This window comes from Vollenhovia emeryi, unplaced genomic scaffold, assembly GCF_000949405.1.
Source record: "Vollenhovia emeryi isolate VEMERY1.0 unplaced genomic scaffold, V.emery_V1.0 DF939164.1, whole genome shotgun sequence".
Lineage (NCBI taxonomy): Eukaryota > Metazoa > Arthropoda > Insecta > Hymenoptera > Formicidae > Vollenhovia > Vollenhovia emeryi.
Window position 1 is genome coordinate 87721 of NW_011967202.1, and position 27581 is coordinate 115301.

General features: G+C 42.2%; 4 protein-coding genes across 19 annotated transcripts in view; 3 read left to right on the forward strand and 1 right to left on the reverse strand.

The window, feature by feature from the left end:
* Positions 1 to 1134, forward strand: part of LOC105564450 (uncharacterized MFS-type transporter C09D4.1) — a 62988-nt gene extending 61854 nt beyond the window's left edge. For all 9 annotated transcript variants that reach the window (XM_012016806.1, XM_012016814.1, XM_012016810.1 and 6 more), the window contains 2 exons: positions 211 to 324; positions 745 to 1134. In XM_012016806.1, the coding sequence (XP_011872196.1) occupies positions 211 to 324; positions 745 to 1006 (376 nt within the window). In that variant the 3' untranslated portion in view covers positions 1007 to 1134. The remainder of the gene's footprint in view (positions 1 to 210; positions 325 to 744) is intronic.
* A 1968-nt stretch (positions 1135 to 3102) lies between these two features.
* On the reverse strand, positions 3103 to 6079 carry LOC105564458 (transmembrane emp24 domain-containing protein bai). Of its 2 annotated transcripts, XM_012016829.1 has the most exons (6): positions 5758 to 6079; positions 5443 to 5572; positions 5016 to 5086; positions 4852 to 4854; positions 3729 to 3855; positions 3103 to 3531 (listed from the first exon to the last, which is right to left on the reverse strand). In XM_012016829.1, exons 1-6 carry the CDS (start codon positions 5935 to 5937, stop codon positions 3410 to 3412), a joined length of 633 nt encoding a protein of 210 aa, XP_011872219.1. In that variant the 5' UTR covers positions 5938 to 6079; the 3' UTR covers positions 3103 to 3409. The 2 variants fall into 2 exon arrangements, with proteins under 2 accessions (XP_011872219.1, XP_011872220.1); XM_012016830.1 differs by lacking the exon at positions 4852 to 4854.
* Positions 6080 to 6545: 466 nt separating this feature from the next.
* On the forward strand, positions 6546 to 7873 carry LOC105564459 (signal recognition particle 14 kDa protein). Its single transcript, XM_012016832.1, has 4 exons — positions 6546 to 6719; positions 6788 to 6860; positions 7186 to 7298; positions 7374 to 7873. The coding sequence occupies exons 1-4, from the start codon at positions 6696 to 6698 to the stop codon at positions 7488 to 7490; spliced, it is 327 nt and encodes a 108-aa protein (XP_011872222.1). The 5' UTR covers positions 6546 to 6695; the 3' UTR covers positions 7491 to 7873.
* A 1847-nt stretch (positions 7874 to 9720) lies between these two features.
* Positions 9721 to 27581, forward strand: part of LOC105564460 (MAP7 domain-containing protein 1-like) — a 30785-nt gene continuing 12924 nt past the window's right edge. For 2 of the 7 annotated variants that reach the window (XM_012016838.1, XM_012016839.1), the window contains exon 1: positions 9721 to 10066. In XM_012016838.1, coding sequence (XP_011872228.1) covers positions 9992 to 10066 — 75 coding nt within the window. In that variant the 5' untranslated portion in view covers positions 9721 to 9991. The remainder of the gene's footprint in view (positions 10067 to 27581) is intronic. The other 5 variants (XM_012016833.1, XM_012016836.1, XM_012016835.1 and 2 more) reach the window with 3 other exon arrangements.

Below are 27581 nucleotides of genomic sequence, written 5' to 3' on the forward strand. Positions count from 1 at the left end.
TGAGCAATCGTTATTTTACGAAATCGTGAAATTTTAGTATCTTATCTCAAATCGAACTGATTTATAATAATTATTATAATGGTAAACGTTACGAAGTTAATAGGAAGCTTTGGTTCATGTTAAATATTTTATCAAATTAAATCAGATTTTATCTCGATTTGTTTGACGGAAGCAAATGCACGCGATTGAAATAACGCAAGAAATTTACAGGTGGACGACGGTAGGAGTGTATATTTGTTCTTTGCTGGGTATGATAATCTTCACTTTCACACTGGACAAGAATGTGGGGATATACGCCATCTACATCACGGCTGGCATTTTGGGGTAAAGTTCAATAACTATTTTCGTCATACATAAAACTTTTTTATTTTTATTTTCTTGGCTTTTCACTCGCTTGATGCCATTAAAGCCCGCTGCAGACGATGCTATTTTTTCTGCTGGATTGCTTGCAATTTAGTAAATTACTATCATTGCACCACTCAGCATTCAGGATTCCTAGTAATTTACTAAATTGCAAGCAATCCAGCAGGAAAAATAGCATCGTCTGCAGCGGGCTTAAGTTAAGGTATGATTGATCATTTAACGTTTTACACCTTGACTGAATTTCGTTCAAGATCTCCGTCGTCAAAATTTGTTTCACCGCTTCCTTAAAAATTCAGAAAGCGTGACGAACAACTGAGTGGGTCGTCTTTGGCTTGAGAGTATCTCGAAATTTTATATTAGATCACGTGAACATTTTTACAGCTTCTTCATGACCGGCTACCTGCCGGTTGGTTTCGAGCTCGCCGCGGAGCTGACGTTCCCGGAGCCGGAAGGAACGTCAACGGGCTTGCTGAACGCGGTCGTGCAGATCTTCGGCATCGCCCTCACCCCGCTCTACCGCTATCTGCTTAACATTTGGGAGGATTTGTGGGCGAACGTGACGCTGTGCGGTATCCTCGCAGCTGGCGTTTTACTCACGACTTTGATACCTAACGATCTGAGACGTCAGAAAGCGAAGGCTTGACCATCTGAGCGACATTCGTAATAAGCGATGAGTTTCCGCTGGAAGAAATAGTTTTCGACAATACTCCCCGTAACTTGTTATTCCAGTCCATTAGGACTCATCCCTCGAATATATGTTGTGTGCCGGAAGTACCGTTTTCTCTGAGCCGCGTGTGTATTCATCAAGAAGATATTTTTCGAAGAGGCTAAAAGGATCAGTAAGGGTCCTAAAAACACAGCTAGATAGTATGACATGAAAAGCGTTTACTTCTCGTAGGGCTTTCAAATTTTTCTAGAGAGAGATTTAACACTTAGTGCGCCTAAGTGCCGAGATGCCTAATGTTGAGATTTTGAGTGTTAGGAAGATGTTCCGAATAATAAATCAATATTTTTATGGAAAAGTTGATAGATGGATTTATCAAAAAATTCGTAGTAAAAGAACAAAAACAATTGATTTTAAGAAAGTCGAGACAGAAAGCTATATATATATATATATATTTGAGTAGATATATATATTTTTGTCGTCATTGTACATTAGATGCAGTAGAAACAAAATGGTCTAACAGATATGTGTATGTAAAAACGACGAGGAGAAACAAAAATCGTCGGAAAATTCTTGATCCTGTTGCTAGTTGAACTTTTTAACCTCAGGTAAGCGGTAGTATTTAGACGGTATTATGCAGTAACGAATTATCTCTGAAAATCGTGAGAAATCAGAATCGAGGAGGAAAGTTATCGTGAGATAATAATTATAAAAATTAATAGAAATTTACCCGAGGTTGCGGAATTAGAAGTTTTAATCTACGAGAATTGACAATACTGTTTGAACTTTAAGTATTTTTCACTTTCTTAAATTCCCGCATTTTAATTTTGTCAACAACGAATGGTAGTCAAGAAGCTAAACATAAATTTCTTAGTTAGAGCAGTTAAAATATGCTAAAGCGAATTCATTGTTGCATAATGTCCATTTAGGAAAGAGTTATGACCTGAGCCTATACAAATTGTTATCGGGCAGATACTATCGCGAAACGATAGACGTAGTAATTAAAAGTGATAAGCGTAATGACAGTGATGGTTCGAATTATAGCTTTATTGCGGTAATAAATGAATGTTATATTAATACGTAATAAATAGAAAGAACGATGGTCCTCGACGATGAACACAAATTCCATCTGTATTATCGCGATATTAATGGTTGTCGATTACTGTCTAGTATAATCGTTGCATTAAAATGATAACTATATAACGATCGTAATATTGCAATGGACGTGATATGTGATTTTATTGCCGCAGACTTTCTTGCGTACTGTATCTACCTAGTTTAAATCATTGTCATTTACGCAAACCCCATTTTTAATTGCTCGATTGTTCGCCTTGTGATAAAAAGTTATTTAATTCAAGTTTAGAGATATGTATATATTATTTTCCTACTTCGTATAATACGTGTACATATATACATATATACATATAATCCTCTATTCTGAATATATATATATTTTTCAAAAGACAAACATTTTATTTTTAAGACGTATGACTATTTGTAAAAATTTCGGTTGACCGTGGCGTCCATTTACAGATGATATATTAATAATACACGTAAATATTATATGTTTCGAAAACTGAAATTACCGTAGTATTCAGAAAACGTACAGCCGCGCTTGAAAATTTATGTGTTCATCTCGTGTGTGCCATTCATTTAATTTCAGATTCTAAAAGTGAAAGCGTAAGAGTACTTACGTCACGCAATATTAAATATGCTTCTTCAAGACCGTACGAGCGAATAGCTATTACACCACAAAGACACAATCCGAAGGCGTTCGCCTTCGAATCAGCGACAAATAAATCGTCTTCCAATGTGATGTTTCTTCATTATATTTTTTTAGGCCATTTATTGTGTGTTCCCACAAAGTTCTATTTTGTAAATAAAATGTTAAAACGCTAATGCAATATTTTATACAGTCATTAGTCACACCTTAGAAGAAACGTATTAATCTTTATCAATATATGTATAAAAAATGTATTTCACATATCTTAATATTAGGATAAATTATTTCATACATAATTTTGATATATAAAAAAATTAATATATCTTTTACAGATAACAGGACTTTGAAGATCTATCTTATCACCACTGAGGTATACTTTTATTTAAGAAATTTTCTATCTTACAATTGCTTAAATATTGTGTTCTCGATAATGTATGCGCAATGTGTAGTGAGATGAGAGCTCACCCTATTTGACATTGATTTGAATGAGGTAACATGATTGTAACGCGTTCTTGCATATTTATTTAAATAGTGTCTTTTGAACGTTGCGACAAATATAAAAAGTTTTCCATGATTCGAATATGAAATTACAGATAACAAGGATAAAAACTCAAAAATAAGTGTATTTTTTTTTACATTCGTATTTGTTACAAATCCACTTATTCAATGAGTTTCTTCATCCTGAAGAAGCGTCGGAAGTAGAAGAGTTGCCAGGTGGACAAGCCGAAGAGGACGCATATCGAAAACAAACTAAAGTACAATACCCGAGTATTCGTAGCCTCTGAAACAAAGGAAGATTACCAGATCGTTGAATAGTGTATCGAGCTCCAATTATAAACACTTAATTATCAATTAATTAACATTAACATTATCAATCGCGTTAATATAGAGGTTTGAGTACACAATTCAAAGTTATCATTCTTTTTAACTTTAAAGCTACTTTCTTCCACTATAACAAAAAGTAATTCTTTTCTTTACCGTTTGTGTCTCTCATTTCCTCTTCGTTTTTGCGCATCCTGGCAAAATCTTGCACTATCGCCTCAGACAGATCCTCCAACCGTTTCAATTCCACTTCTACTGGTTTCAACTTGGCTGCTTCGCCGATCTAACAACGAAAAGGATAATCATTTTTATTGGAAAACTGCGAGATCCTCGACGGAAACCTTAGCGGCCTCGTTAATACTGCGTGATACAATTGATACAAATCAATCATAAAGAACCCAGCTACAACAGAATTGAAGCCAAATAATGGATAATTTTTCTGCGTGTACGTGTTTTGCATAGAACGAAAAAATATTAGGCAATGTGATATATAATACAATGTCTAATTGCAGCAGCTTTCATTTTTTAGCATGTCAATGCGACAAAATCAGTTAAATTTAGTTAGAGAGTAAATGCTCTCATATACTTATTCTCAAAAATCTCATCTCAAACACAAGTAAAAAAACTGCACAACTTTCGCTCAAAATTGCTTAAGTAACATCAAATTAATATTTTAGCTCGCACTTTCTCTCTTAGAAATGAAAAGCTCTGAACTGTAGCGCAAGTGTTTCAATTGTAAGAATGTTGTACATATAATTATCCAAATAACAAGGTGATGTGAAATGACGTCTCTAACGTCCATGAGACGTCATTATAACGTCATTTGACATCGTTTCGCTACTTGGATAGCATTCTATGTTTTTAATATTACCGCAAAAGAAACGGAAACAATTGGTGTTAAAATGTGTCACTGTTATGCCGCTGTTACGCGTATAAGGATGTACCATTAACATTTTAAAGCAATCTGGCGATAGAAAGAATGCTCTATGCTAGAAACAAAATTTTCAGCATATGATTTTTGTTCCAATAAGATACAAGTTCAAGTTGTGAATGTGACCAAGCCGAATATAATTAAAGCGTTCGCGTGGACGAAACAGATCCAGCAACTCCTCCCGTTAACGGAACATCCGCGGCAAAAGCATGCACGCGTTAATGAGACTGCGCTGCGCTCTAATAGCTCAGTTCTGAAGCTGTCAATGTACAGGTGCCGGTTTCGTGATAAAACCATGATAAAACGCATGCAAACGGGAAACACAATATCGAAAAACCTCTACTTTACCAACTGCACCGCGGAAACAAGCCACATATAAAAAGAAAGTAGACAAAGTAACGTCAGATAGAGTTTCTCTCGGAGATCCCCCCCGAGTACGATAGATTTAAACAATTCTTTCTCCTCGTAACGGAAGAAACGTCTACATTAATCGCATGTACAAGCGGACTTACGCCTTCGTAACTCTTCGCCTCGATGCCGCGTTTCGTGATCAGCGTAACTTCCTGCTTGACACCGCGCTGATCTGAAATAATTCTCACGTCAGAATCGGCCAGGATATTCTTCCAAAAAGAATCACTTTACACAATGTTTTATATAACAATTGTACACCTTTGTACACTGACCGGCGATAAATCGTTTCGCAAGAGGGGAATTGTGTTGTTCCCCCACTCGTTGATAATTCGTCAATCGTCTAGAGTGGAGAAACAACTCTACTTCACCGTCTTGCGAAACGATTCATTGCCGACGACTGTACATCCTCTAGATAACTTTTTTAATATGTATCTGTCCTACCGCACTTGAATCATGTCACACATCGTGCAACGAGCTGAATTAAAAATTAGATACACGTGTAATATAAATGGCACGAGATACACGTACGGTTCGGGAGACGCGAAATGAAGCAGATCTCGAAGGTGTCGTAGGTTTCCGTGACAAAGGAGAACTTCAACAGTTTCCCGTGAGGAATGTCCTCCTTCTGCGACAGTATGTGTCCCTTAGAGTCCTGAATCTGCAAGAGGCGAAGTCACCGGCGTGAAACGTATGCATTAACATCGTGACTTTAGGAGGGGAAACAAACCGCGAGTTCTGTCACAGCTGTTGTCCAACCGCCGAGGGTCAACGTAAACTGTCAAGTGGCGCTCGGCGCTCCCGCGGGAGGAGCGTCTCGGCGAAGGACGAGCGGGCTCTACCTACCACGTAATTCGTCTTCTGACCCGGCGCCTCGGACACCTCGTACTCGCCCGTGACGAGCACGTTCGCGTGGACCTCCTCCTTCAAACACTTGTGACTGTTCGGCTCGAGGTAGAACATGAGGCCGTGGACCTGGGCGACCAGGAGAATCGCCAGGAAGGCTTTCACGTGAGCCCGAGACATATTGTTCGGCGTCCCGGACGATCGTCCTGAGAAGAGAAACCGCGCTTCCGTGTCACCAACGAGGGGCTACGCGCTCGCACATCCACAGCATCACGATGAGGTGGCAGCCACATTGGCCATCGAACACTGGCGATAGGTCAGAGAGGAGGCCGACTCTGCCGGGGTGTCTCCCCCTGGCGGGAATGTTTTACAGAAAGAGAGCGGTATTTGAAAACAATCTTTCCTGACTTATTCCGTCTCGATATCGTTTTGGCGACATTTTAATAACAAATATTCTTTTTACTTTGAGCTTCGAGACTTGTATTGAAATTTAATCAACTTCCGAAATAATCAGCATGCAGAGTTTTAGATCAGGTGACCTAAAGCTAAACCCTGATTGGCTCTCGTAAGCAATCCAGTAGGAAAAATAGCATCGTGTGCCGTTGACTTTAGTCCCAGGCTACAATAGAGATTTAAATGAGGCTTTAATATAATTGGACATAAGATTGAAGAAATTAATCCAATCATAGTCGAACGTGAGGAGAATACTCGACTGTAATTGGCCAATTTCCTAAATCTCACGCCTTGAAAATCTCATTGCAGACACCGCGTAGGTATTTCGCGTAGTTTGTGGCTCCGCGAGTCTTGTCGTGTAAGCAAAGCCCCCTGCGTCTGCACGGTCTGCACTTCTCCCCTAACCTCGTCTAACCCTAACCTCCAATCGCGGGCGATCGCGCTTAAACGTGCTCTGGTGCTCGACATATGCTACCGTCGTCAGAATGGTCCTGTTGGAGAACGACGCGGTAAACTCGACGTCCCGTCGCCGATATATCGCTCTCTCGCGTGACGACTAATCGAATTTTCGTTGCAGTTCTTAACGGAGTTAACCAAACTCTTTGACAAGTCGCGTTTCTCGGGCTCGGTGTCGCTCACCATCAAAAGATGTGAGTATCCTCCGGTTTTCTGTGTATTCAGAGTATCCATTGCCGGAGCTAAAGAGCGAGAACGACGGTTCTTCAAAGTAGATAAGATCGTTTGAGGGGGGGCCCTAGCAGCCCTTCATCTCATAAATTGTGTAGCTTCGACGAGGGAGAAGGAAAGGGACTCTCTGAGGGCCAGTTTCACAAACGTCGGTTGACGCCCTATCGTTTACCCTCTTATCATTTAAGAAGAGACGGAATCAACCTCGGCAGTTAACCGACGTTTGCGAAACTTGGTCGTGAAAAATTGTACGTCTGTACGCTTTTCTCACGCCGCTTCTCGTTTCAGTTAATGGACACAACAAGCCGGTGCCCAGGAAAGGCAAACCTCCTCTACCGAATCCTACAGAGTACCATTGCCTGGTCCGAGCGTCGCTTCGCAGTAGGAAGATCTCTACCGTAGTACGTATCCTTCGCCAGCGGATGGCATTAGGTGAATCGCTCGCGCAACTCCAGGACATGATTTTTATCTTTCAGATCCATTCCAAGGATGTAAACAAATTCCAGCAGGCATATTGGAATCTGTTGAAGACGAATATAAGCGGGCTGAAGAAGCTGAAGAAGACGAAGTCGGCGAAGCCGAAGGTTCACTGACCCAGCGAGGGCTAGCTGCGCGGCAGCTGTTCATTTCTTTGTTATTAAAAACTTTCGTACTGTGTCTCTCTCTCTCTCGCATACTTGTCGACACCTGTCTACTGCGTAAGTCCGGCGACGGAAGGCGCGTTTTACGCAGCACTTTGTATAGACTGATGTATAAAAGATTAATAATACTGTTATGAAAGTATATACGCAAGTATATGCGATCGCTAATATATAATCGTGCACACTTTCGTGAACGTGACGCAATCGCGATGGAAACAACAAGGGATAGTTCTTAAGAGTCCAAGACAGATAATTGTTTAACGATCGGTAGGGCAGAATTTGTTTAAGTGGAGCTTATATCTATGTGTATCTAATATAACACTTTTCATAATTCATTGTTATATCTATTTTCTCTTGCTTTCGCATTGTGTCGTTTGGGTGTGACGGATAATTTTTCAATGCGAAGCTTGTACATAACTTAGACATAAGAACCTCTTGACGATATCTTCAAATTCTACCGTTGTTTCTCTAGATGCGAACAGTAGAATCATAGGCGACGTGAACTCGAGATATATCATTCCCCTAATCGCTCGGCGTAGAAATGTTTGTTGCGTGACGCGAAGTCTTTGTCCCTGTTCAGCGAGATTTATGACGCTAGACTCTTGGACGTCGCGAGTATATCTAATCGCTTTATCGCTCGTCTGCGGGTCGGCATAATAAATCTTTTTCGCGAACGACAATCCCCCGAAATATGATTATCTAATGGCTGCGAGTACACGCGGGCGGTTTATTTTAAACCGCTCTGCATTATATTTTGCGAATTTGTTAAAACTGCAGCCGTTCGCGCTCGTATCTTACGTTTATTGCGCCTCGAAATTTGGCTTGCGTTATTCTCGGCCCGGGTGTCTCATCGCGAGAATTCTGCAATCGTGCACCTTCGAAATTATAGTAGTCGCGAGTCCCCAACGTCGACACGACTCGCCACGTTATTTTGTTCACTTGGCAATAATGTAATCGAATGAAGAGTAACGGAAAGGATCAATACTGTTCCAGGATGTCGCTCGATTTTATTTGTCGCGAATCCACATCTTGAAGTAATCCAACGATTCGCGCGTGGCATTGCACATTGCGCGAGTATTCTTTGGCACCGGACCTGAACGTAGACCATTGTGCAAAATCCCTGGGGGCCTGCCAATGTAATACGTGGTGTAACGTGAATTTATTGTTGTATACATTACGATCGCGAATAAACAAACTCGTGGAAATCACTCCTCGCGAGTTCCCCGATTGTGCTCGTTTCGTCGTCGGGGAATGACGTGAATTAGATGACGGAAAATTGAGGCTTATTTCTTCTTGATATCTTTATAGCGCTGCATATTTTCAATTTCCAGGAGAGCGAACTGTTAAGTTGATACCGAAAGGGATTGTAGAATATGTGTTTCTTTTTAGAACAGGGTATCTATCATGGAAATGTTCGGAATGAATGTCGAGCGGGATAATTCCGTTTTCCCTAGAAAACACGAAATCTAAGAAATAATTGAGCAATTCCGAACGTTTCCACGATAGATACCCCGTTGCGATTTTCGCGGTAGATATTGGAAGGAGTCACGATCGTACATTTGTGGCAACGAGACTTTTTACAAAATAATAATATTGCGCAGAGATAAATTGACACGACAGGTAGAAATGAATACCGATCTGTATTCGAGGAGTGTTCGGGGTGTTCGATGATTACCTTGACATGATTGTCCAGTTCCAGAATGCACGAGCTCTGTATTTCGTTCTAAGAATATCGTTCTTAAAAATATACATTTTTCTGGCGGTGAATCAGACCTCGAAGCAGGGTTTCGGATAAACGGACCAAGCTATAGACTGAATATCATTAGAGGAAGAAAGTGGATAGTTCGGACGCGAAGGAAAAAGGCGATTCGATGTAGATTAGATTTCCAATGAGCAAAATCGCGTGTCTCCGTTTTGGCCCTCGGCTTTCAAAATCATCCTCTCCGACTTCGTAGGTCTTACCGCCAGTTGAAATGACATTTTAATAATCTTCCGATTTTATCTTTAACTTTGTATACTTTTCTCTTTTTATTCCTACAAAAAAAGGGTGCATTTTAACGCGATCGCGTCTCGCTAAAGTTCGAACGGGAGCTGCGTCGACGAGGGTGACTACGTCCTTAACACGAATCTATTTTTTTTTCGCGGGTGCATCGGCGCGGGGGCCGCGGAGTGACGCAATTCTCGTTTCGTTCCCGCGAGTCATACGTGCGTCGTATACGAGGTGGACGCGGTCGCGGCGAAGAGAGGAGAGCCCGGACGAAGAAGAAGCGGTACCGACGGTTCGGGGAAGCAGAACCGTACGAACCTCCATCGCGACCGCATCGTCGTCGCGTAATCCCTTACCCTTCGCACGCGCGCAGGAGAGAGAAAAGCAGGAAACGTGCCCGATTGTTCGACCGACGCATCAGCGGTAAACCCTTTGAGAGCGAACCGAAAGAGCCCTAGCAGCGACCATGGTTTACGAGAGCGACTTCTACACGACCCGGCGACCCTACTCGCGGCCGCTCGTCTCTTCCTACACCGTCACGGTCAGTATTCTGAGACTCTGGGGTTGCTTGTTCTTTGCGCCAGGAGAGAGAGAGAGAGATAGAGAGAGCGCGGGCTGGAAGTATGTTTTAATAATGGTTTTTGCTACACGTGGCAAACTAACGTCGAGAAAGAGAGAGAGCCCCGTTTGCGACAGGAAGTGTACCATCCTCTGTAACCGCCCAGACTCAGCACCCCCGTATGATCTCGCTGGACCGCGCCGACGTCTCACCGGCCGCCCCTCGTCGACGTTTCCTCCCGCGAGGACTAATCCGCTTTTCGCCGGTGTTCAATATTCGAAATGCTTTCGTCGATCCGAAACGTAGATCTGTGAAGGTAGACGTCACGCGTCGTGGATTTTCAGTGACGGAGCGAGGATTTCACGCTCGTACCATCGTCGGAGCACGCTGTTTGAGCGGCGCGTGAAAAATCGGTCCGGGGAGAAGTAATCGATTCGAGCCGAAACGGGTTAAATAATTAATCGATGATTGACGGGGTAATTATTGCGCGCGATCGCTGGATGGGGTCGGCGTTTTATTTATGACACGCGATGTGACGATGGCTCGCTCTGTAAATTAAATGGTTGAGTAATTTCCCGGGTCAAGTTTCTTTCGGAGAGATGTAGATCGCGAATTAAAGCGGAAGAAGCACTCTTTGTACCTTTGAAGTAATCGTCGTTAAAAATTGCAATTAAAAAAGCACATTTTGGCGATATTTTAAATACATTTCGCGCTTTTATAAATACATCTTTCATTTGTTTAACTGATGTTAATTTCTCGGTGTCTATTAAGAGTAGCGTCTCGGCAGAAGGAGATTAAAACGAATGTCACAGAATGCTTGACTTGCAATTTTGCATATTTTAATACTTGTCAAAATATCAGAATTTTATGCGAACGACGTTCACTACTTAATGAGTATTCAGTCTGGCGCTTATTAACCCTTAACCCGCGATGTTGACGAGTAAGATTCTTTATCTGCCGTTTTCACAATTATCGAATATCATTTCGGTATTCACTCAGTTCCAAAGTTATCTGAAATAATCTAAAAAAATCTCATTTAAGATCGTTAATCTTACATGACCGAGGGGTAAACCGCTGAGGGCATTGTGGTGTACAGATTTGCGGCATTACTGGGCATTACTAGGCATTACTAGACATTTTTTGGACATTAGCTTGCGCATAATAAAGATAAAATAAGATAATAAGATAAAGTAATGCCCATTGGGATCACTGATGCCTTCCCACATGAATTTGTGCACATATCAACGCATTTATACATTTTGCCAAGGTTGGCAAGTAACTCGTTACTTGTAACGAAGTTACAGTTACAGCTACTTTTTTTTTGGTAACTCTAACTTAACTTCGCTACTTTCTCTCCGTCTGTGACTGTAAATGTTTTTCTTAAACCTCCACAGATCGCATTAGGCCTTACATAAGCGCATAAACGCCTGTATCGACACTTAACAATTTAAATGCAGATTTGATATTTTTATTTTCATTGCAAAGTAACGGTACGTTACTTTTTGAGTAACTGCAACTATAACGCGTTACTTTTCAGAATTGGTAACGTGTAACTGTAACCAGCTACATTTTCAGCGAGAAACCTGTATCTGTAACTAGATACTTTTATATAAAGTAACTTTCCCAACCCTGCATTTTGCCTACACATACATGGAAAATGCGTATGTGTTCTACATGCGCCTAAGTTCATATGGGAAGGCATCAGTGATTCCTAGGCCGGTACTCATAGTGTGATCTTATATTCAAGACTGTCCTAAGATCATCTTTAGGGCCTGAGCAGAATGACTGTCTTGCACTCTTAAGACAATGTTTTGTGTTTTAAATCTTTGTCTTAAAGTAAGGGCCTGAGCAGAATGGCTATCTTGTACTCTTCAGACATAAAACAGTTATTGTGCGTTATCTCAAGACAAAGGGTTAAAACATAAAACATTGCCTTAAGGCTGTCTTAAGGATATAAGACAGCCTTAAGACAATGTTTTCTGTTCAGGCTCTTAGATACTCCGTAGCCAATGAAATGTTCCATACAGCATCTTTAGGTAAATTCCACGCGATCTTGAATATAAGATCTGGCTATGAATAACCGGCCCTAGTGTACATGATTTTGGTCAGCGGTTTACCCCTCGTAAATGACAAAGAACGTTAATAACGTTCCTCGCGCGAAGAGGATGCGCAGGTGAAGAAAAAAGGAATGAAGGTCGCGAGTGAAGGGTTGATTCGGCAGAACGTTGCCGGAGTGACGAATCAGAGCCGCGCGCGGCGATCGAAAGGGTAACGCTGACCCGCATTCGGCCGGTCGCGATTTCGCCGCTGTCGGTCACGACCGACATCCCGGTGAGACGTCGAAGGTGCGCGCGAAGCGACGAGTGAGAACTTGGCACTTGGTTCCCTTTATCCCCCTCCGGTTCGTCGACGAGGTCGATCGACGACAGAGAGCGAGCGGCGCGCGACCGGAAACTTTATCCCGGCAATTACATTGTTCTCCGACCTGTTCTCCGTCCTCGAGGGCCACGCGGGTGGTCCTCGTCGCTGCTGTTCGTCGTCGAGCTCGACGCCGCGACTCGCCGAGAACAGATCTCGACTTCCACACTTCACTCCGAGACCACTGTGTTCACCACTATTACTACTATACTAGCACTGTACTACCAAATTTACTACTACTATATTACCGTCACTACTATATTACCACTTAATACTGTACTACCGCTCCTGTGCTCGAGAACGTGCACTCGGTGTCCCGGTGAACGGTGCCCGGCTGACCCTTCAGGCCGGGAAGATTGAAGGGTACAGGGGGGTACGTTGAAACAATTCGGGGAAGCTTTCGGAAACCTCAGAGGACATAAGTTCCTGCGAAATTATTAATCGTATATCCGCGTATCAGCTCGGAAATTAATCCCGCGAAATCCCTCACGGCAATTCAGGGAGAGGTCTTTACTTTTCTTTTTCAATTTTCTCTCATTGTTCTCTCGAAGGGTATACTTGCAGAGATACCTGTAGAGTTGCGAGCTAGCGTGGGTCCATCCGGCAAACGGATCTGGATAAGGGCCCTTCCCGCAACACTTGTGATTTATTTTTGTGTCTCTTTTCGCTCGTGTTTAGCACGACTACTCTTGACGAGTTCAAGGGGGTAGCATTAGTTCTTGTTCCGTGGTTACGCTGTCCATGTCCATGATCCCGCAACAATCGGGGGAGTTGTCGGTGTGCGTGCGACAGGACTCGCCGCACACCGTTTGTGCTAATCGCAACTCGAGCCGTTGTGAGAGAACCCGACACGTATTTTCTAACAAACGGTAGATATTTGATGTTGAATAGACTTCGGTAATTGTCACGCGAATGAATTCAATGCTAATTAAATGCGGTGAAAGCGGAGAGCGAGTACTGCGACAACATGTCTTTTCAATTTTCTTATAAAACTCAAGGAGTCATTTTGCGACGGATTCTTCGTGTTTTTGGACATATTACATTATATACATATAGAGATATTTTTAGTAAATTGCTGACCCATAATTGAGACTCCGAACGAAGACAAAAAGTATGGCTGTGTAAAAATAACAAGAGTTTGAAAAGTTTACTTTTTAAAAATAATATTTATTAATTTGTAGTTTCTTTAACACATGGCGAGGAATTCAGCCTCGTGTATTCAAACCTTGAGAAATATTCTCTATACTATATCTAGATTTTTTCATCGTGTCATTTATTTTACTCGTTAGAGGTTCGACTCCGTTACTATTTGGCGAGAGGCTCTGTCTAGACATAGCTAGAATCGTCGAGGGATCGGAAATCTGGGTTAGCTTGACGGATTGCCATTGATCATTAGTCCGACGATAAAGAAACAGCCTAAGGTAGCGAGATAAATGGCACAACGTTGATAAGAAGTTGCTCTTGCGAAGAAAACCGCCTGTCCGAAAGTTATGTTTAGCTCTTGGCTCATCACAGCTGAATGTAAATTCTTCGCGTCCGAAACGCCGTTAATAATGTTGGAGTATAGCAATCGCGATTGTTTTCAAAATTGGAAGATCGCTACTAGACTGTTAAAAAAAACAATAAAATGTTATTGCGGAGTTTTTATCTAAAAACGCGCCAAAACGGATTTCGTTCTGGAAAGCGATGAACTTTAAGAGCAAAAAGTTTTTTAATTCAGGATAAAATGGCTGTCAATTAAAAATGAGATTTTCCACAAATACTCGTAACAATTACGCGTCTTAATCGCCATTTATCCGCGCATAATTTTCTTCCGTGTATTTTCGTCCGTCGAAAATAACAAGGGAAATAAATGTCGCGATTTGAAAAAGGCAACCGTCGATACCGTGGAATCACAGGCATTTTGGCGAGTAACAGTGAGAGGCCTGTTGCGTTTTGGAAACTGCTACGCATACTCCATCGTGGATATCGACGTAAAGTCTCTAAACGTATCCTGCCCGATTCGGATCGTCGGCCAAATACATTTTTCTGCCGACGCGGATTCGAGATTCGCTGGGTCGCGCGGCCGTCTAAGTTTAACACGACGAAGTCCCGGAAAATGGCTGCAACGCTATGAATAGCTTCCGTTCTGTAATTCCCTGCCCTCCGGCAGCTCTATTTATAATAGGTTTTGGATTTTCTGATGTTAGGCGGCTCCTGCCGGTTTTATCCTGCGCTTTTTGCCCGGGGCGTGGGTCGAACGCGCGAGAATCTTGAGATTTTCTCGTTGAGACGACGCGTTCTGAGAGTTCGACGAGATATCGAGCCGCCATACGGCGATCCGCGTTGTTTAATACTGGCACGAGCCGCTCGTGCTTAATACGTGTCTATTTATAAAGATTAAAATCAGGCACGCTCGGCAAAATGGATGGACGTTCTGGCGCCATCGTCCGTAAAGAAGTTAAAGGGACGGCGCAACTTCGAATGCAATTCGTCCGTATTTTTCAAATGAATGCCGTAGCATTTTAGATTAGCAGAGTAATTCGCACAATAATGCTACCTCGCCAAACGACGTAACACTAATTTTCCTGGTTTGGAAAGTAGAGTACAGCAATAACACTGCAAGTGCAATAACTATTTTAAATCACAATTAAAATACGATCTTGCACAATCGCGTATTTACAGTAAAGCCTAACCGACACAGCACACAAATGTTGAATCAACATCTTAGAAACGTTCTATTACAGTATTGCAATATTGCATCAATGTTACGAAATGTAGATTCAACGTTGAAAAGATATTGCAAAAACGTCTAATGTCCGCTGAATTGTAATGTCTTGTAAACGTTACAATTCAACATTCAGAAAACATTGTTAAATTACATTGAGTTAACATTGGTCACGTTTAGTATCACGTTTAGTTCTGACCGTTGCAAATATATATATATATATATTTCACAATTATAAATTTTTTAAGTATCTATTTGAGTATCAAAAAATAATAATTTATTCAAGATTGTTTTAACGTTGCAGCAACATAAAGAATCAATGTACAAACATTAACCTAGATTCAACTTAGAAAAGATATTTATACTTCAACACTCAACATTGCAACGTTTCGGCAACATTATTTTAACTTTCTGTGCTGTATGGGTAATGTGCTCTCTGCATCTAGAAATATCCTATTTTATATAAACAAATCGAAACGCTTAAAAAATTTATCGACAATGTACGTTTGTACAGTGTATAATATACAATTTATCCACTTGCGCAAATTTTCTAAACGTATTTATCGGCTACAAAGTAAAGTGTTTCTAGACGCAAAGAGCACATTGTAGATTAGACTTTGATGTAACACTTGGATCGCAACGTAGTAATTGTACAATTGTAACAGTATTATGATTATACGATTACGGCGTTGCAAACAACGTAAAAGTAATTGACGTCGGATTTGGCACTCGAAATCCCCTCTCGAGGGAATTCGACGCGCTGCAAAATTAGGTGCCATTCAGCTGCGAGGAATCGCGCGCGTAGGACGCCTTCCAGATTATCGTCCGTGACGATTATTAAGACGTTGCCGCCGCTCCGCGTTCTCGCGACTCGAGGGGAGAATCGGTGTTGCGTTACTCTGCCCTAATTTAGACGCACCGACGGCACGACGCCGACGCCCACCGTCGGTTTTTCGTCGACGGCGGGAATTCATATACGCCCGCCCGCCGACGCCAGCGCGCGGATACATCTGTGCGAGGCGTCATCTCCTTACCGATCCGCGTCGGATGCCCGTGGAACACGTGTTGAGTCAATATCGAAACGATCCGCCTCCGAAGTTTTCGATACAGGAATTTGTCTGTAATATGGAAAGCAATTTTAATCCGGTGCTCCGTAAATATAAAAAGCAACATGCAGTCATGAGATAAAGCATCTACGCGAATAGTTAAAACCCTTACGAAAAAGTAACGAAATAATTACTAGAAAATTACTGACGCACAGTAATTTTCTAGTAATTATTTCGTTGCTTTTCCGCAAGGGAAGATTCTCAAGTGAGTAGCGGTCGTATTTTCGTTCGCTCGTGCATTACATGGAATTTCGGTCTCTGACATGAAGGATAGTAGCTTCATGTATTTTGGAGATGTCCTTCCGCCATACTGAGAAAAATTTCCATTGGATAAATCGACTGAGTATAATAATATTTATTTTAACTTCAGCGTACATGCCAAGAAGTGGACTTGGTTTATAACAAACATTTGCAACACTCCAATGAAATTGCAGTTACCGATGAAATTTAATAAAAAAACCTATTATATCTTTCATCGGATATAAAATTGAATTGAATATATCCGTTTGTTAATGTGAAATTGATTATCCGATCAGATAGGCAAGGATATTTTTCTCAGTGTAAATTTCACAGCGCATCATCTATTCACACGTATATAACCTGATAACGCGCGGTATAATCTTTTACGTCTTGCTCTATTTCTTCATCTGAATCTATATTTTTCATATATTTAAATAACGCGCGGGAAATTGAGCGGAAGGATATTTTCAAAGTGAAATATGCATTCTTCATATCGGAAACTGAGACTGCTTCGGATTGTTTAATATCTTACGTCGATCTTTAAAACATCTTGCAAGTCTATATCGGGATCTACGGGATATCTGCTTGCTCTGGCTACGCGCCGTTTTACGACGTCTTTACGACCCGCCAGGAAAACGAAATGATGACGAATGTTATGGGAATTTGGGCTTTTCTTACGCGCGAGACGAGCTTTAGCTGGTCCGACAAGTGCGGTTTATTACTACTTTGAAAGATCGCCGTTTCTACACCCTTATGTTAGACTGGAAAAATAAAAGGGGTCGAGAGAGGTTTGATATCGGCCCTTTTTTATTAGGTTGGGAAACATCGCAAAAAAATTACACTCGGAAGATGCGATCTCCGTGATTCCAAAATATTTCCGACGGTATATAACTACGATAAATTTCCGCCGTGCTATTTTCCAAGTATGAAAATACAGAATCTTTTATTTGCTTTCTTATTTTTGCGCTGCTGTCAAAACGGAATAATTTATAATATACATTGCTTTGTTTCACAAGTCCACGAATAACATGTCAATGACTTGGAATATAATATAAAATTTCTTTATACATTGTCTGTAATAAACACGCACATTTTATATATTTCTTTCTTTGCAAAGTTCCGAATCAATTAAGTATCTTTCGTACGTTCAGAGTTGAAAAATTTATGTTAAATTTAACAGATATCACATGTTCCAAACGGTCCACAAATTTTTGTGTTGATTTAACATAATATGGATATGTTAAATGATCACACTTAATATTTTAACACAAAATAAATGCAACTCTCAAAATAATTTGAAATAAATTTTGTGCAAAATTAATATATTTTTAATGACAAAATGAATTTTTTAAATGTAATTTTTACATTTTACAGATGTAATAAGTCAAAGGACAGTTCGAAATCACTCTCACTTATGTTATATAGAATAAAATCAACATTTTATTCGGTAAATTTTAACAGAAAAATCTTGTTACTAATACTATCGAACACATGTATTGTGCAAGATTAAAAAATAAGTACACAGTGTGTTGTTTTGACATTTCTTTTCAAGTATTTTAATAATTTTACATTCGAGGTCAATTAACACAAGAGCAATATGTTAAATTAACACATGAATGTGTTAAACATTTAACACAAAAATTTTAACCGGCATTTTCTTTAACAAGAAAACACAAACTTTCCAACTGTGTAGACTATGTTAATACAACGCCAAGTTTTATACGCAATCTGACAAGTCGGAATAAATATGTTTGCGTCGCCGTTTTGACAACACGTGTCATTTCATGTTAACGATTGCGAAGTAAGTAACTATAATAGAAGGAAGCTACTTTCAAGAAAGCGTAAAGCCGTAACGATGACGTATTTCTGTTGTTTTTATTAACCGTGCGTAAGCGCGTGTCTGACATTCTAAAGACAATCAGCACTTGGGAATTCGCGGGGGCGATCATGAGTGTTTGGCTCTTGAAGTAGATATCACGTGTGCCTTTGGCACGTTTTTTCAAAGACGTCTTTAGGAGTTTAACCAGAAGTCTCCCTGAACTTTCCGAAAATTGTCCGTTAGACTTTCCTTGGAGCATGTGTAACTATCTACATTGCTGTTTGCAATATTTACTCAAATATATGACACGACTAATCTGGGTGTATCGCACTTGTTAAAATGTCTACTATCATAAAATCTGGTTATTTCGATACTTTTTATTATTTCGGTTCACAACGACACAAAGTGGCATTTTCTGAGAAAGAGAAGTTAGTACGAAGACCGCAAGACAGAAGCTAGAATTATGTAACATGTACATATACAAACATAGATACATACTTTTGCCTAATAACAAAAATTATATAAAATTTTCGACAAACAGATATCAAAGTGTCGTTGTGTATTGTATGAAAAATATATATTTAATCACTGAAATACCGATTTGTTACGCAATTCTTTTCTTACTGTTTATATACGTATGTTATTACGTACATTATTACCTAAATTGTTTGTGTGTGTATGTGTGTGAGTGCGCGCGTGCGTTGTCAACGGAAATTACACAACTCAAAAAGTTTGTGTGCAAACAATTCTAAATAAGACGTCTTAAAGACACCTTAAACAAAGTTAAATTATTTAAATCGTCTTTAATAATCTCGTGAAATTGCGAGATTATCTCGTCTTACGATTCGTGGGAGAAAAATTCGCTGGATATTGCCAGTGTCGAGGAAAGTTAAAAGATACTTGATACATCTGAATTTCTCCATCTCTGATCTAAATTCTTCGGGCGGGACATCGAGAAGAACGATACACGAGCGGTACCATGACGACGGTCGCGGTTTAACAAAGAGGACAGACGCGGCAGTAATAGGAGAGTAGTGTGGAAGCTCGAACATGTCGGTGAGCAACTGCTTGGCGAATTTGGAAAAGCTTGTCGCACGGATAAGCTCCAAGGCTCCGCGTGCAATACAAATAGAGTCGCTCTGCGGATCGCGGGAGGCTCGAGAATTGAGCGGTGGCTAATTGTCCTTGATTGATCGCTAATGGCTCGAGGACTAGTGATCCTGACGGGGACCCTTTGCCGGGCCCGAATTTGCAGAACACGGAAGCTAAGAAGCAGGACTATTTCCCGTGGGAGAAGGTGCCGCTTGTGCCGCGACCGTCGCTGGTGCCGGAGCCGTTCACCGTGTGGGGCCGCAAGAAGCAGGACCCGCGCGAGGAGTTCTATCAGTACGCCACCCTGCCGGACAAGGAGGGCGTAGTGCGCGGCAGGGACGTCGCCAAGGAGGAACACACTCGGCAGCTGGTGGACGGCGGTGCCGTATCGAAGGTCGGCCTGGACGCCGCCGCCGAGCTAGCCACTCGCGGCCACGTCTTCGAAAAGGGCGTGCTGGCACGACCGTCTACCAAGGTCAGGCACGCCAACACGCCTGCCACCGGCCGCACCAAGATCTTGCTGGCCCTGCAGACGCCGTCTTGGTACCGATTCTAACGACGAGAAACGAGAAGAAAGAGAGATGACGTTGTATACTTCGTGGACACTTTTCGGGAGGATGAAATTAACATCGACATTTTTATGGGAAACATACGTTACATTTTTAACATGAATCGCCTCCGCGACAAAGCGGGAATCGTTACATTATAGTTCGATGTCTTAACGTTAACTAGGGGTTTCCACTTATGATAATTACGTAACGTCGTGTTTGTTATTTCTATCGTGCTTCGATGGCGAGCTATGCTCGTCTAGGCTTAGCTAGCCAGGCCTTAGCGATCGGTTTTTATACGGAAGTACCTTCTGCGGAATGTTCAGTTTACTTGTAGGAATTTCTCAGATTAGTATTTCATATTAACGATGATTATAGATTTTCCGGATGTAACTGGAAGGATGTCTTCACACTTAAACGCTAATCATCGCGCTTTCAAAGCAATTGGTAGCGATTCTTTCTCGCCGATTGTTTGTAAAGAGAATAAAAATGAGCAATTTGATGAACACGAAAAATCCTCGGCATTTACTAGTCATTTTGCATTTCCGATTTGCGATTTCTGACGCGAAGATTTTTGTAATCGTGCTTTTTTATACACGGAGAGAATTTTCTCTTAAAATTTAGCCTGAACATCGTGTAATCGTGGGACAACGTGACATTTTAAAGAATCTTATGAGAGTTTTCTGAAATTTTATCATACTTTTTACCAGTAAGTACACTTACAAGTGAACCTACTCAAGTGGGGACACACCGATTTTTGTGAGTATTGAATATATTGTTCTTCAGCTCAAAATAAGGGAGACGTATTTTGTCATACGTGCACATACGCATTTTTAGGGGTGAAATACCCCTTTGAAGAAAATTTAATTTTCTCTTTCGGGGCGAATATTGACGAAAGTGTAAGAGCTAGAAACAAAATTTTTTTAATGAACGTTGAATGGTTTCAATGGTACTTTTAAACTTTGAGCAAAAAGTTCTTTAATTTTTCTTTTTTGAAATACCCCCATTACTCAGCATTTTTTATTACAATTTTGAACTTTATTATATACGGTTGAATTCGTAATAAAATAAGTTTTAAGTTGGTGCTAAGAAATTTTCAAAATTGTAGTAAAAAATGTTGAGTGGTGGGGGCAATTTGAAAAAAAAATTAAAAACCTTTTGCTCATAGTTTAAAAAAACTGTTAAAACCATTCCACTCTCATTAAAAAATTGTTTTCTAGTTCTTACTGACTTTCGTCAATATTCGCCCCGAAACAGAAAATCAAGTTTTCTTCAAAGGGGTATTTCACCACCTAAAAGTGCTTATGGACACGTCTAAAAAAAATACGTGTTCCTTATTTTGAGCTGAAGAACAACATATTCAACACTCACAAAAATCGGTGTGTCCCCACTTGGGTAGGTTTATTAGTTAGTATACATTTTACTAGTAAAATGGTGAAATTTCAAAAAATTCTCACAAAGTTCTTTACAATGCCATGTTGTCCCACGATTTTTACATGATACACTTTCAGGGTAAATTTTAACAGAAAATTCTCTCCGTGCGGAAGAATTGGCGCGCCGGAAAAAGCGTCCCACGCATCTTTCGATCCGCTCGCGACGAATTTCGAAAACGACGATCCCACTTCTCGGGAAAACTCTCTTTCGCAGCCTGATATTCAACGACGCGCTAATAACAATTACGTAAAACGCCCGTGGGAAATCCGCGCTCTTCGTGTCCCGTGTCGCGAATGTACAATATTTCCGCGGGTTTCGTTTCTGCGTAATGCCTCACAATTACTCGTTCGACCCATCGAACGGATTATTCGAACCTACTCTCTGTTAGCGTAAGCGGATACATAATTCATGCATGTATACGAGACGAATAAAGCTATGATGTCACTCTACGGAGAGTTTGTCGAGCCTGTTTGTCGCAAGACTGTGCAAACGAAATACCCCAGATTAATTAAACTCTCGTTTAATTAATCCCTTCGTATCTGGCGTAATCACGCGCGGTTGTACCGTCGGTCTTGATTAAACCTCCCCCCCCCCTTCGTCTTCCATTATATCATCAACTCAGCCAGATGTAATAAACGTATATACTTATTAAATGCTTAAACGTTGATAAGCGTCGACGTTAAGAATTTATTAAGATTTCGTAACGAGAAAACACATTGACTTCTAATATCTTGATATATGTTTGAACGGTCCTCCCCCCCCCCCGACTTTTGACCCTTTCCGAGAGCAGTAACTTTTAATTGCCTCGTATAACTACACTAAGTTGTTTGGCATTAATTTCCATAATCGCGTCGCAGACTGCGCGACTGCAGCGGCGATCTTACTTGCGAAAAGAGCCCGCGGGAGACGACACCCCGCGACATTACGAGTGCAAAAAGAACTTTACCGCGCCACTCACATTTCACTGTAAAACAGAAAAAGAGGGGCTCTCGCGGGTCCTCTCGAACTTCAGCGGGGCAGAGGAACAAACGATTCGCGAGTGAATTTGCAATTAAATTCTCTTTAACTCCCGCTCATCGTCGAATTAACGGAGCTTCGTATCGGAGTTAAATTCCTTCTCGTGCCGAATTGCAATCGCGGGAACATGCCCGACTAATCGAGCGACTTCGATTAAACCATAATTAAGTTCAATGAAGCGTTAGCGCAATCCGCCGCGAAGTTTCACGCTTGAAGAAGGTCGAAGAAGTTTCGTGACGGGACACCGAACGCACACGTGGCGGAACAAATGCGCGCAACATTCTCACCACGTACATACACCTGTCACGCCAACACACACACACACACACACACACACGCACACACATGCGCGTATCACAAATGTTACCTACGCGTTTCTTGGCAAGGGCCGCGTATCGTTGCCCAACGCTCGGCGTGTCCTGAATATTTCGGCAAGGAGACATTATTAATGCATATGTTACATACCGCTCCGCGTTTATAATTGGCCCGCACGTTGTGTGTCTACAGATAGATCGACATGTTATTATCGCGAACATGTCGCCGGTATCCGTCACTTCCGCCTCAGAGTGAAAAATCCCTCACGTCGCGTGTCCTGCATTTTCGACTTCCTCCTCCCACGAGTCTCTTAACCCTTTGCACCGTAATTCGTCGTCGTTCGCCGTCGATACGTTTGACCGTTGTCTCAATCACACGAATGGTGAAGTTAATTAATGCTATAAAACGAAAGAATAATAGGCCTGCATCTCAGAAAGACGAGGAGACGTTTCGCTTCGCGTTATTTAAAAATAAAAATCGGGAAAGTGAAATTTAAAACTGTTAAAAACTGAAATGAAAATTTCTTATTCTATAAAACGGACGTGCGTTTCCCCCGTGTAATCGAAAGGAAATACAGTTAGAATTATGCCGGGAGTTCGAACTACGGTTGGACGTTTATCTTGTTGGCGCGAAATAATACAGCAAAGGGTTAATCGCGCTCGCAAGGTCCAACGGGTTCCAGGCGTCGTCTGGATCCCGCCAACTTTCTCCTTATCTGGCCGCGAGCCCAGCCGGCCATCTGGCCGGCATTACCGGTCAAACTTGGTCCACGCAGATGAGAAACGACTTCGCGAATCTCTCCCTCTCAGAATAGATGAACTGGCAGCGCGAGTACGTTACTCCCCGCGCGGCGACGCGCGGTTAATTATTCGCGAGTAGCGCGAGTAGTTACGGACACCGTCGAGCCAGACGACGCAGCGATGCACCTGTTCGTCCACCTTCCACCTTTCACGTCTCTCGCCTCGCATGTCGCGCGCCTCTCTCGGCCGGAGAACAGGGCCAAATGATATTTTGGGAAGGCAAGGATGATCTTGTCGCGAAAAAGCGGAAGATGACGGGAGGAAAATTCGCGAAGTGCAAAAGGGCGAAGTTACACGGCTGGAAAAAGTTGTAATTTTGTACGGAATACAACGTGTTCCTCGGGTGGGCAATTTTTCGCCCATAGATCCGTTAACTGATTTCATTTAACTTTTGTTTGGCGAGTTTTCGAGTTTCAATATTAAATATTTTTGTCGCGATAAAGTTACAATCAGAGACTGCGAGTTTATTAAACTTTGCCCTAAAAGATAAAACGAAGATAAAATTTTATTTAAAGTATGATTATCGAGAGGAGAAAGTCCTGTATCTTCGCTTGTAAATTAAAAGTTACAATGTCTTAACATTCAGCCTGTTCTCCGGCCAGAAAAGTCGATCATGAAACCTCACATATGAATAGAGTTTGTAGATTTCTTGGATGCAACCCCGTCTCCCGATCCGACAATCCATTTGCGGCCCGCGGATGGAGAACTGCGCGAATCGTCCCGAGACGAAAATAATATCTGGCGTATAACTTCACATGGGATTCGTGCCTCTAAAGCATTGGATAAGCGAAAAAATCTGTCGCAATTTACATCGCACAATCGAAGTCATTTTATAAAATTTCGTTAAATGCTCTGGGGGGGAAAAAAGACAGCAACCCATTTTGGGGCCCACAATTAGTAATCGAATTATTTGGATTGTTCGTAACTCTGGGAAAAATTTAGACCGTTTTGTTTTGTAGTTAAGCAACTTGACATTTCGGTTAGTGCCTCTTCAGTGAAAATTATCTTTGCGTTACTGAATATCGACAGAACTAATTGAGAGAATTTTGATTAGTGTTATTTAAAAATCTTGGATATAGACAGAATAGCTAATTGCGACTTTTAGTTATGAACAATCCAAATAATTCGATTACTAATTGTGAGCCCCAAACTGGGTTGCTAACTGCCTTTTTTTCCCCCAGAGTGTAATTTCTTAACAAACTTCCACCGTGACAATTTCTTTATATATAAATGTATGCAAGTTCTCTTCTATTTATCGATAATCTTGAGGAGAATAAACGCGATCCGTGAATAATTCTTAGGCAATATTTTGCTGACAAGTGGAGTCACGTTGAATTTCGTTATCGCGTGCTGGGTGGAAAAATGAAGTCGCCGGGCGCCGCTCCGTTTTCCGGAGGCGGGCCTGTTCTCCTCCATGTCGTTGACCTTGATCTAACCCCGAATCCGTAGACGCCTCGCCACTACGTGGTCCGCGACTATCCGGACACCGGGGTGAGGTCCGCCCAAGAGCAGTACAACTATTCGTACACCAACACCAGCTCGAGCAGCACCTCCAGCGCGGACCCGTACAGCAGCCGTCCTCAGAGGACTACCCAGACCCAGGAGAGCGTCGTCAAGAGGGAGAGCGGCCCGTACGGCTCGTACTCGACCGAGAGGTCGACCAGGACATCGTCCGGCGGCGGCCCCGGGAGCTACCGCTCCTCCTACGAGTCCACCGCTTCCGGTCGTTTGCCCGGCGGCACCGGTTACCGCCATTACTCCTACCGCGTCTAAATCCCCGGCACATCCACCCCCCTCACGCCGATCGCGCTTCCGCTCTCATCGATCTCGACGACTTTTAACGACGGCACCGAAAACGGGTCTGCGGTACCTCGACGCGCGCGAGACGTGAATGATACATCATTTCCGACGTTGGTGAAACGCCGCAGACCCGCTACTCGTCGGCGCATCTGTTCGCGGTGTCGCGTTGGAGAACACGTTACTTGGACGCGAACGCCACAAACACGTCCTGCGGTATTAGCAAAGCCCGGCACCGACGCGAGCAATACGCGGAAATCGAGTTGCGCCATTTTGGAGAACGCTTTAAAGCGGATATCCATCGATGACGGAGGCCTCCCTCTTGGACGAAAATTACAAAGTTAGATCTTACGAGTCGTCGACGGAGACTTCCCCTCGGCGGGGATCGCCAAGTTAAATCTAGCGGCAGTAACGACCGCGCGTAAAGTAACATTGAATAAATGTACTTTCTTCCCCGCAGAGGAGATCGCTCCGCTGGATAAATTTGTTTGTCGAACTGAAAATGAATCGTACGTCAACTCGAAAGTCGCGGAACTTCAAATCACTCGGTGTCGTCGATATCGATAAGAGCGGAATCTTTTTGTCGCACGCCGACCCAGAATTCTCTTTTGTCACCCCCCTCAGTGTCAGTTTTGTAACGCTTGATTTTCTTGAGAACGTCCGATGAAAAAAAAAGAGGATTTTTCGCGCTTTGAATGTGCACCAGCGGGATCGGCAGGAAAACCCCTGATACTCTCGATGTTGTCACCCTGTTGTAATCACCGCTGTTGTGCCGTAGCCCGAGCTGGAGATAGAGCATCGCGCAGTTGCATTTAGAGATAAATTAAGAGCTAGTCGCGCTAATGGCGAAAGCAATAGGCAATACTTTTATCGAGCTGAGTAATTCGTGCGACAATCGGCGGATCCTACATGTAGAGGAGCAGGCGATTCCCCCAAAAAATATATCATGCACATCCGACTTTGTAAATCGACGAGTTTCGGACGAGCCCTCCGGAATTTCGCGCTTGGCGCGCAAGTTGTAAACAGCCACGGCAATAAATCGCACATAAAACAGCACTGTAGAGATTTGTGTCCATCCCGTGCGAATTGACGTCGACGATCGATCGCGAATCAATCGAACGCTGCCTGCAGGCATCCGAGTTCTCGCGGATTGCGCAATTGTTTTGTGTGTTAAACGTCCGCTCTCTATAATATCCGCTCCCCTCCCCCTAACACGCGATATGCCTTCCCTCTCCCTTGGGGATGTTTTCACCTTTCGTACAAGCCGAGTGAGCGTGAATCATATTTCTAGAGTAGAGTGCCGATCGCGTAAAGATGCGTCGTTCTGCGAGACGTCCGTCGCATTATTTATACGCCAGGCAATCATAATCTCGGAAGATGAAGAGGGCGACGCAACGTATCGGCATTTCTTACGGGACAGGTCGCTTCTCATTCGAGCGCGAGATGCCGTCGAGATAATACGGGAACGTTAATTATACAGAAGCATATATGAAATAATAATAGACGGCTTTATTTTATTCTTTACGAATTGACTTGACGTGATACTTATCGTAACATCACGTCATTTATTAATATTAAAATTAAAAGATCCTCAATTAAATTGTTTTAAAATTGATGCCTGAACTTTTCTAAAATAGCGTGGCGAAATAATTCAATTTTCGCCGATAGACTCGAGTGTCTTTGAAAGTACAGTGATTTGTGTGCTACAGTACTTTTGGGGAGTTAAGATTGGATTGGATTGCGTTGTCTTGTCTCCCGAAATTATGGTTATTCTGCGTATAACGTCGTAGCAAGGCATTAAGAACCGCTTTCCATCCGGCAGTCTTATCGCGAAGTAAGCTCTATTAACCACGACTAACAATATTCATCGTCATCGTCATCATTGTCATCATCATCATCATCTTCATCGTCATCATCATCATCATCATCGTCGTCGTCGTCGTCGTTGCCGTCGTCATCTCGATAGACACACAACGCGACAATTGGCCAAGTTGGGTTATCTCGAGCGTCACGAAAAGAAATCCGTCGCAGCATACAAACCTTCGTTGTGAACCTCCCTCTCTGTCACTTGTTCCGGCGACCCTTTCCTCCCTCCTGATCTGCCCCATTCGAGACGAAAAAGCGTAAAGCGAGGGCGAGGCAAACGGGATAGCGAGGGAAAAGCGAGAACGGAGGAAGAAAGAACGATACAGATACCACCACCC